General features: G+C 38.7%; 1 protein-coding gene across 1 annotated transcript in view; it reads right to left on the bottom strand.

The window, feature by feature from the left end:
* LOC100953733 (caspase-4-like) overlaps nucleotides 1-9,996 on the bottom strand; it is a 99,207-nt gene extending 89,211 nt beyond the window's left edge. The window contains exon 1 of the mRNA XM_023507718.1: nucleotides 9,947-9,996. Coding sequence (XP_023363486.1) covers nucleotides 9,947-9,996 — 50 coding nt within the window. The remainder of the gene's footprint in view (nucleotides 1-9,946) is intronic.
* Between the last annotated feature and the right edge of the window lie 1,086 nt (nucleotides 9,997-11,082).

The raw sequence follows: 11,082 nt of genomic DNA, 5'->3' as shown, positions 1-11,082 counted from the left end.
TTTCATCTTCTTTGGCACTACTGTGAATGGAATAGAGTCCTTGACTGTTTTTTTAGCTTGACTATTGTTGGTATATATAAAGGCTACCAATTTATGAGTGTTAATTTTGTAACCTGAGATACCACCGTATTCCTCGATCACTTCTAAGAGTTTTGCAGTAGAATCCTTGGGGTTTTCAAGATATACAATCATATCATCTGTGAAGAGTGAAAGTTTGATCTCTTCTGACCCTATGTGGTTACCCTTGATTGCCTTTTCTTCCCTAATTGTGTTGGCTAAGACTTCCATTACAATGTTAAAAAGCAGTGGAGACAATGGGCAACCTTGGCTGATCCCTGATCTGAGTGGAAATAATTTGAATTTAACTCCATTCAATACAACATTGGCTGTGGGTTTGTTGTAGATGCCTCTATCAGTTTAAGAAATGTCCCTTCTATACCAATTTTCTTAAGTGTTCTGATCATGAATGGATGCTGGATATTATTAAAAGCTTTTTCTGAATTAATTGAGAGGATCATATAGTATTTATTTTTTAATTTTTTTATGTGATGAATTATATTTATAGATTTGAATAAATTTATAGATTATAGATTTATATTGAACCTCTAGTTCAATATAAAGTTTGAACTATAGTTTACAGATTTATATTGAACCAGCCTTGAGACCCTGGGATAAAACTCACTTGGTCATGGTATATAATTTGTTTGATGTGTTGCTGGATTGTGTTTGTTAGGATCTTTTTGAATATTTTCACATCAATATTTATTGGTGATATTGGTCTATAATTTTCTTTTCTTGTTGGGCCTTTTCCTGGTTTGGGGATCAAGGTGATGTTTGATTCATAGAATGTGTTGGGTAGTTGAGATCTTTAAAGTATGACAGTGGATCTCCTTCTTTTTCTATAGTTTGAGAAAGGTTAAGTAATATAGGTACTAGTTCCTCTTTAAAGGTTTGGTGGAATTCTGATGTGAAGCCATCTGGTCCCAGGTTTTTCTTTTTTAGGGAGATTTTGTGTAGTTGATGCTATTTCAGAACTTGATATAGGTCTATTACAATATTTCCATTTGATTCTGGCTAAGTCTTGGAAGGTGGCATGCTTCCAAGTATTGGACAATTTCCTTCAGATTTTCATATTTCTGAGAATAAAGTTTCTTATAATATTCATTAAGGATTTTTTGAATGTCTGATGGGTCTGTTGTTATTTCATCATTACCATTTCTGATTGATGAAATTAGAGACTTTACTCCCTTTTCCCTGGTTAGGTTAACCAAAGGTTTATCTATTTTATTGACCTTTTCAAAAAAACTACTTTTTGATTTGTTGATCTGTTGTATAATCCTTTTGTTTTCAATTTCATTTAATTCTGCTCTAATTTTGGTTACTTCTTTTCATCTTCTGGGTTTGGGATTGGAGTGTTCTTCCTTTTCCAGTTGCTTGGGATGTCCCATTAAGTTGATAATGTCCTCTCTTTCTGTTCTCTTGAGGAAGGCTTGCAGTGCTATAAATTTCCCTCTTACTTTTGTGGTGGAGGATTGCATTGGTCATTATGGAGGGTGGGTCTAAGAATATCCTGGAAAGGTGGTTTAGTTATGGCAAATTTCTTCAACATGTGAATGTCATTAAAATATTTAATTTCTCCATCATAAATGAAACTCAGTTTCACTGCATACAGGATCCTGGGTTGAAAGTTATTTTGTTTTAGGAGATTAAAAGTCAATGACCACCCTCTTTTAGCCTGAAAGGTTTCAGCAGAGAGATCTGCAGTCATTCTAATATTCTTCCCCTTTTAGGTTATGGTTTTCTTATGTCTGGCTGCTTGTAGAATTTTCTTTTTCATTTTAAATTTGACAAAGTTAATTATAATGTGCCTAGGAGATGTCTTATTCAGGTTGAGTTATGCTGGGGTTCTGAAACTGTCTGCTATCTGAATTTCAGAATCTCTTGGCATATCTGGAAAGTTCTCTTTCATTATCTCATGAAGAAGAGCTTCTGTGCTTTGCAAAGCCATCTCATTGATTTCAGGAATTCCTATAAGGTGAATATTAGTTTTTTTCAAATTATCCCAGAGCTCTCTGAGAGAATGATCTATTTTTGCTCTCCCTACTTCTGTGCTCCAGAATCAGCACAGACCAGCAACAGCCCATGCCTTGTCCACACCTCTCAAGAAAATGCCCAAGAATCTAGACTCCATAGGGAACATGTGTCCAGACCTCGGGGTGAGAGCAGAGGGGAGTGCTGGGAGTTCAGAATTGCAGGTAGAGAATATATACTGTTTTATACAGTTTTATGCCTGGTGGGATAGTGGCATGGCACATTTGTATGTCCTCTCTAGGGAAGGAGTTCCAGTTTTTAGAGGGGCTCTCCCATGGTATAAAATAGGAGGGGATCTGAACTCTGCTCTGTTGTTTTTATAGAGTATACTGGGAGCCGTTCTCTTGGAGGAGTGGGCACCCATCTGTTTGGCAATGGATTTTGTATCTATTGTTTGTTTCCTTGGGGTTGCAATTTGCCTCAGCAGGGTTGATGTGTGTTCTTTGACCTTCTCTCTTGGCTCAGCTCCAAATAATCCACTTACTTGCTAAACTTCTATCCTTTAACTCTCCTTCTGGATAGGAGCTTCTGTGGAAAGCTGGCTTCAGTTGGCCATCATGCCTCCTCCCCCTCAAAAAAAAATAATTTTATAATGTTTATCTCAGAATAATTTATGATTGTGATGTGGAGGGGAATGGACACCATGCTTTCAAGGACAGTGACCAGAAATTTCCACATCCAAGGAAATACTGAGAGCAGGACTGTCTCCTGGCAAGTCTAGAGAAGTCTTGAGACTTGAGGGCAAGCCCCAGGTGACTTAGTGTTCCAGAATGAGATAAGATCAGTCACTCATTAGTAAGCAGGTGTTAAACCTTGAACATTTTAACTTCATTTTAGCTTCATTCTGGAGATTGTGGGGAAAGAGCATGTGAGAAAAGATCCCTTGGCCCTTGTACATCATTACTGGGCACTCCCACACCTGTTATCCTCTCAATAAATAGCCACTGCAGAGGTTGCTCCAGGCTCTCCTGCACCTCTGGTGAGCCTCACCTCTGGCAAGCTTGTACTTTCAATCCGCTGTCCAGCCTACTTCCTTGGCGCGGTTCCTATAGCAATGATATGGAATCAACCCAAGTGACCACCCATTCATACGTGGATAAAGAAAATGTGTCTTATGTAGAAAGGAATGAGATGATGCCCTTCTCAGCAACTTGGACAGAACTGGAGACCAGTGTCATTACTGAAGCATCTCAGGAATGGAAAACCAACACTGTATGTCATAACCAGTAGCCTTAGACCAATGAAAAGACAGCTGCAATGGCCGCAGAACACTGCCACCCTGTTTAGCCTCTGTCAGAGATGCCCAACCCCATGCCTGTGCTTCACTGCCAAAGGCCGCTCATGTGCAGAGGGGGTCTTTGTCCTTGATCCCAATTCCAAACCCAGAGTTAGTTCACAACTCCACTGTTTCATGCATTGCCCTGAGAAAATGCCAGGCATTCTCAGCTTCCATGGCAGAGGCAGATTCTCTGCACTCACACTCACCAGGTAAGGAATTGTCCATCCATAAAAAGAAGCGAATGCTTGTCACAGAGGACATGATAAATGCTCACTGCCGTGTACCTATTTGTCTGCCAAGCATTTGTTATTTTGAGTTCTCTAGCACATAAAACCTTCCATTGTTTCACTTCAGAATCAAAAACAAAATAATGTAACTCTAGCATAATATAATATGCAATCCCTTGTGAAACTAAAATACATTCTCACCTTCTCCACTCAAAGTTGTTTGGTTACTGCATCTAGATAGTAGGCCAGGATCTCTGGAGAAATGCATCAACATGTCTGGATATATATATTTATCTATGCGTATATATGTACATATGCTTATATACTTACATGCTTCAGATACTTTATTTTCTTCCTTCTTTTATTTTTGTGCCAAATATTTTCCCAGCTTGATTGATGTATGATTGAAAAACCAAAATTATATATGGGATTTACAGCGTGATGTTTTTGATTTTCACATATATTTTGAAATCATTACCACATCATGTCTTGAAATATTTTTATCCACTAAAAACTGTAAGAGAAAAAAAATGAAAGAAGAAACAAAATAGAGGACTTTTCTTCTTGTCTGTTTACTGAAGTGGCTGAAATCATTTTTTCACACATGAAAATGTGCTCCATGTAGCTAATTCCCAAGGATTTGGATTTCTTTCCTACTGTAAATAAAGACATTTCTGTTAACTCAATATTACTTAGTATGAGATGCCATGTGATCAGAAAAATTTCAGACTGCTTAATTTATCGTAGCAATCTATAATCTGCCATAAACTTGATATATGTTGGGATGGGAGATGAAAGAAAAGTTTGTGCTGCTGTTCTCTGGAGTCTTGAGATACACAGGTGAAGGAGAGGTTAAAACTCTATCAGGCATGTATAAGGGCAAATGCAAATGTGTGGGGGCCAGTTATCATTTGGCACTTGAAGTTACAGAAATGGATTAGCTGGAATAAAAACAAACAAACTAAAATTATCCTCAGCTGCATGACTTATGCTTCAGATTGGTTATGCAGCTCCCAAACTTATAATTGCTTTTGAAAAGTAAACATTGGCAAGTTCTCATATTATGATCCCAACTCACTTCACCAGTCCTTAATTGGCGTGCATCAGAGGTTGTTTTAAAGATATGACAGGATGCTCCCTGTTTATTTCCTTTCTCCCTCAGGACATGATGAGTTTCAAGCAAAATGTCTTTCGCTATAAGTGATTTTCTATGTGTACAGCAGTACATCAGCATACCCAGGGTATGCATCATCTCACCAAATCGAGGGTCCTTACCAAGATTTATGTTTGTGTGTGTGTGCCAGTCATTTCCACAAAGGCTCAATGTTACAAACAATAGGATTGTGGAATTCACAGTAGACTATTGCAGCCTCATGATCAGTAGACATGTTTTGACCCATGATCTTTAAATTGTGCAGTCTTGCAAGATTCTTAAATATCTTGCTCTATCTTGAACTTACTCTGTTCCTCAGCTCTTTCACTAAATTTTCTTAATCCTCTGTTGTGGCCTTATTCATCTTTAAATACGTTTGACACTTTCTGCTATATCATATTTAACATGGTGTTAAGGGACAACTCACACTGATTGTGACACACAATTCACTGGGCAATTTAATTCTCACATTTTTTCCCCAAAATTATGCTTTATATGGGTAACATTGAAATTTTCTGGAACCAACAACACTTCCCTAATTTTTCTATATTTTCTCATGCATAGAAACAATTCACATACACAGTTTTGGGGGATATATGTATGGCCAATGCTGTTGTCTTTTGTATAGTCATCTGTTTTAAAACACTTTATTAGCTCCAGTTTTTTTTCCTAACACATGACATTTTGATGCCATTTGGCTCACTATTTTATTCACAGGAATTTCTACTTTTTAAAGAATACCTTCCAAGCTTACTCATATGGGAAAAATTATAGCAAAAGTACATATTTTTTTAAATGCAAGCAAAAGAAAAAAATCTATTGAGAAAATTAGTAAGACTACCTCATATTCTACATCCTTCCATATTGATACTCATGCAACCTAAATGTTTTCACTGACACTTGTTTATAGGTGTGTTGTGCCAGGGTTTTAATTTGGTTAGTAAAAATTGGTTTGGTTTCCTTGAAAGTTATTATAGCATCTATTCAGATGATTTGAGTTTAGACAGCAAGATTCCCTTTTTTGTTTCTTCATTACATGGTGATGATGGATAGAATCCTTTCCTCAAATACTACCTGAGTTTTTCACGTCAACCCTGCCCAGAAAATCTGTGTCAGATCTTCTGCATTTTCTTGAGGTTGTGATCATGTCCCATGCCAGTTAAGGTTCTTTGCTTTGTGTAGAAGAAGCAATATAGTGAATTTAACCATTACTATGCAAAGGTAGTAAGTAGTAAACAAAATGGGAAGGCTGGAGAATCAGGTTGAAAAAATGGCCAAGAAGAAAGAAAGCTATATAGCAGCTAGGAACAGAGCCACTGCCACATCAGACACCAGCTCTGAGGGGTGGTCCTGCTGCTAATGCCACACACCTCACCCACCTGCTTGCACACCTGCCCCCATCAGCATCACACACTGCACTCTGTGCACTGCACGGCTTCTGATGTTGCTGTGTTTATTCCTTGGGGCTTGATGATGTTGCCACTATTACCAAAATTAATGTTTCATGGTCTTTGCCCTAATCTTAACAATTCCCAATTTAAAATCCAAGCTAAGGGAAATTGATTAAAGGAGATAGAACACATGCTGTGTGGCTAGCTGCAAGGGAGCCTAAAATCTAATGGTTATCTAGGAAGAGATAGGCTTTTCCTTTGTACGTTTGAAGGCATAGAGCTGTATTTTCAACCTTTTTTTATCTGATGGCACACTTGAACCTATAGTAAACTTCTGTGGTACACTTAAATTATGTTGATCAAAAAAATAAAAAAGAGGGAGAGAAAGAGAATATATATACTGTGCTTTGAACTTTTTTCAAAAATAATTTAATTAATTATCTTTAAAAACTTTGTGGCACACCTATGCTCCTCTCACGACACACCTGTGTGCCATGGCACACCAGTTGAAAATCACTGGTGTGGAGTACTACACATGTGGGAAGGGTTTTATGTTGGCAGACAGCAAAAGTAAACTCATATCTATTACTTGCCTTGTAGATTTTCCACTGCTTCCCTGACTTAGGGCATTGACTTTAAAGAAAAGAAACAGAAATCCCAGATACAAATTAACAGATCAATGTAATTCATCAGTACACAGGTGATGGATAATAATGGATAAAGTAAATTTAATGTTGACTTTAATTTGTGGCAAAAAGTATAAATCTGACATTATTATGGGGATTATCAAAATAATTAAAATTATTAAATATTTCTTCTAATGTGAAATTAGAATTTCTAATTAGAAATTCAAGAATGTACCCCTAATGAGCGAATCTGGACAAGTGTCTATAAAATGACTGACCTGGGTTAAATATGTACACTCTAGACATAAAAACTTGTGAAATAATGAGCCATAGGAGACATGAGGTCTTGACCTGAGACTAATCATGCTTGCACCTGCTGCCTTAGCCATCTGTATAAGCACACTTATTCTTATTGTCTTACAAGCTTACATAAAATTCCTACAGAAAAGAATATTACTTCAGAGTGAAGCCAAATTTTGTCAAATGACTTACACCAAGTTCATACTACTTAGCTCTGTTATTTTGCTGTCTCAAACTCCTTATTATCACTCTTCTCTGAAAACATGCATTTTTTTAAGATCTGTTCACCCAGAAGAGGTCATGTAAACATGGCAGAAGGGCTTAAAGTATGGATGTTTTTTCTATATAATATAGAAATAGTCCAATTCTTCAGGACACGGTTCTCAACACACTGTTTTTTCCTTCAGTAACTGTAGGAATATACTACATATGTATGTGTGTACACATAGGTACACATGTAGCGCTTAAATAAGTTTCCCCAGTGTTTTAAGTCTCCATAATTTGTATCTCTTTCCATAGTTATAAAACTAACACTTGCAAGAATAAACTCTATTATTTCTGTGTAGGGGTTCAGTCACCTCTTTTTCTTTTCTGCACATGACATCATAAATCTAGAATGGCTGGCTACAGATTATTAGAATATTTTGTCCCACTTGGCAGCTAAGGAAACATAACTTAATCAGACTGTCGTTTCCCAAACAGTATTTGCCTTAAGAAATAGCATTCACTGCTTTCTCCTACTTCTTCAAGAAGTTTCTAACAAAATACCAACCTAGATTATATATGAAGATTGTACCTGGGAGATTTAAACAAATAGCAATGATGTTAACAATGATTGAGTTCTTAAACATTTTGTTAATTACATCTAATTGTCTGAAAATCTCTATCAGATTCATATATATTCACAGAGAAGAAAAGTGATTTTCTCAGTATTACACAACTCTAAAGTGGTGGTCCTGGGATTGAGCACACATTGTCCACATTTGAGGTTCCAGGGAACTATTTGAAAATTGACAGATGATGATGACTTTTCATTATGAGCTGTACTTATGGGTAACTCAGTAATTGAGAGGTGAAAGTTCTCTTTAAGGAAGTACTCCAGATGAAAATGAAGAATAACAGAGTCAGAATATCACCATTTTGTAAATCCAAGACAAATGAAGACTAGATAACAGATAAAACACAAAGGAGAGAAAGCGAGACTCTTATGAGCCTCCTGGGGGAGTACACAGCACAATATTCCAGAATCTGATCAAGACTTGAAATCTAACAGTGACACGGCTCGGAGAAACATGTTAAATAACACCCCAGGGATCCAACCAGCCAAATTCAAACTATGGAAACCACTTAAATTGTCAGTAATTAAATTGCTAGAGAGGGAGAGAGAGAAGACCTATATAGATTAAAAAAGACAAGCATTTATCAACTAATTTATAATGCATACCATTTATCAAGACTGATTTTTTAAAAATTATAAAATAAAGACATTTCAGTGGTACCAAAATATTTGGTATTATTAATCTATTATTTTTATATATGTTTTAGGCCTGATAAATAATATTGTATTTGTATTCAATAAGTTTTATATTTCAGATATCCATAACAGATTATTTATGGGTTCAATCATCTCTTTTTATTTTCTTTAAAGTACATTATCTGTATTGTATTTTTTAAGTTGCATACATTTTTCTTAAAAAAGACGATGATGGAAGTGAAGTGTATAGATGAAAGAAGGTTAAAATTGGGAGGTGACACAATGGAATTTTATCATCTTTCAACATTTATAAATACCCATTCATAAGAAAAACATAAGTACAATTTTTTAAAAATGTAAAATGCAATGGAGAAAATGTGAGTTTTTTAACTCCTACAGTTAATATCAAGCACTCAATTTTTTTTGTTCTTGGTCCACTATCAGCGTCATTGAAACATTAAGTCACGTTTGTCCCTAAAAGATGGCTACTCTAGGTTTTGGAAGATGCTTTGCATCTGGTTCTGTTTGATGATAATAACTTACCTGCTTTTCTAGACTGTTGTTTCAGAATAGGGGTATACAGCCTAGAGATACCATTTACCAGATGTCCTTGGTAACTGAATTCTGTTTTAATTCTGCAATGGGAGGCACTCAGGTGAAGTTTGATACACAGTGGAGAAGCTATTTTCAGGAAAACATGTTTTTACCTACAGAACACTTCTGCCATAAAACGTAGGAGGGGAGGTTCCTACACTAACCAATTCTTCCACTTTCCAGATACCAAGTGGATGTCATGCAATGTAATTCTGACACTAAACCGCCCCCCTACTGCAAACACCAATCTCAAGTCTCTGGTTGTCAAGTCAACTTCTGACCAATGAGGTAGCTGTAAACCAGAGGCTCCCACAACCTCTCTTTAACCTCGGTAATTTGCTGTAACAACTCACAAAACTCTGACAAACTTTTCATTGCATTTAGCAATTTATTATAAAGGACACTGCAAAGAGCACCGATAACCAGCCAGATGATGAACACTGGGTGACAGCTGAAGGGCCCCCACGGGAGCTTCAGAACCCGTGAAGCTGAGGTGCACGGTCCTCTCAGCAATGATGATGCTCAGCAACTCCAAAATCTCCAAACCTGTAGTCCAGGTTTTATTTGGAGGTTTCATCACATAGGTATGATTGATTGCCACCTCATTCCCCAGCTTGTCTCCCCTCCCCAGAAGACGGGGAGAGGGCTGAAAGTTCCAAGTTGCTAATCGCGACTTGGTCTTTCTGGCCCCCAGGGCCCATCCTGAAGGTATCCAGAAGTTCTCCAAAAGGTGCCTCATTAGAGCCAAGGAGGCTCCTATCCCCAGAACTTCTAAGGAGGTCAGGAACGTGCGTTGGAGGCCGAGATTTACTCCAGCAGCAGCAAGTACGGGCAGAGCGAGTGGCCGTTGGAGAAGCGCATGGCTGTCCCCCGAGCTGTGGCCGTAGGTGGAGCGCATGGCCGTCAGTGGAGTGCGTGGCTGTCCCCTGAGCCATGGCCATCGGTGGAGCGTGTGGCTGTCCCCCGAGCAGTGGCCGTTGGAGGAGACCGTGGCTGACCCCCAGCAGTGGCCGTTGGAGGAGTGCATGGCTGTCCCCTGAGCTGTGGCCATCGGTGGAACGCGTGGCTGTCCCCCGAGCTGTGGCCATCAGTGGAGCGTGTGGCTGTCCCCTGAGCTGTGGCTGTCCCCTGAGCTGTGGCCGTTGGAGGAGAGCGTGGCCGTCCCCTGAGCAGTGGCCATTGGAGGAGAGTGTGGCCGTCCCCTGAGCTGTGGCCATTAGTGAAGCAAGTGGCTGTCCCCTGAGCAGTGGCTGTGGCAGAGCTCCGAGCCCAGTAGTGCTCACGGCTTTAAGGCTTCCTGCTGAGAAGCACCGCTGTCGTGTGGAAGCTTTTCTGGCAGCTTCCTTGAAATCTCCGCATGAACAGGGACGGCACCACACTGGGATCCTAGAAATTGTCTACTTCTTCACCTGAGCAGTGTTCAGTATGTGACCACGAGTGAACTGTGTACCGTATGTGCACTTTTCTGTGTATCTGTTACTGTATTTCAATAAAATGCTAAAAAAAAAAAAAAAAAAAAAAAATAGCCAGGACGTGGCAAAAACTTAGGTCTGCCTGTTTATGTTTGTGTCACCTGAACAAGGAAAGTTAGTCTACATTATAATACTGAAAGGCAGGAAAAGCTGATCACAGATGAAGTCAGACCTGCGTTATTCATGGGCATCCCACTGCCGCTCAGCCCCTCACGACCTCAGTTTTAGATTAACCCTATGCCGAACGCGCAGCGCGGTAGATCTTTCCAGTGTGAATTGAAGCATTCCGTGGTTCACATTCAATTTGAACTCTGAAGGCAATTTGGGGGATTCTATTAGGGCTTGTACCTGCATTAGGAATTGTGAAATATTGTGAGAGACACGTTTTCTGGTTCATTTCAATTTGGTATATAATAACTCAGCGTCACTGGTAATGGCTTCTCAAGGTGGAAGTCATAAACCTGGCGCATGAAAG

Source organism: Otolemur garnettii, unplaced genomic scaffold, assembly GCF_000181295.1.
Source record: "Otolemur garnettii isolate 467f Iridium unplaced genomic scaffold, OtoGar3 scaffold00200, whole genome shotgun sequence".
NCBI lineage: Eukaryota > Metazoa > Chordata > Mammalia > Primates > Galagidae > Otolemur > Otolemur garnettii.
The sequence above is the reverse complement of the archived record's forward strand: the minus strand, read 5'-3'. Positions and strand labels throughout refer to the sequence as shown.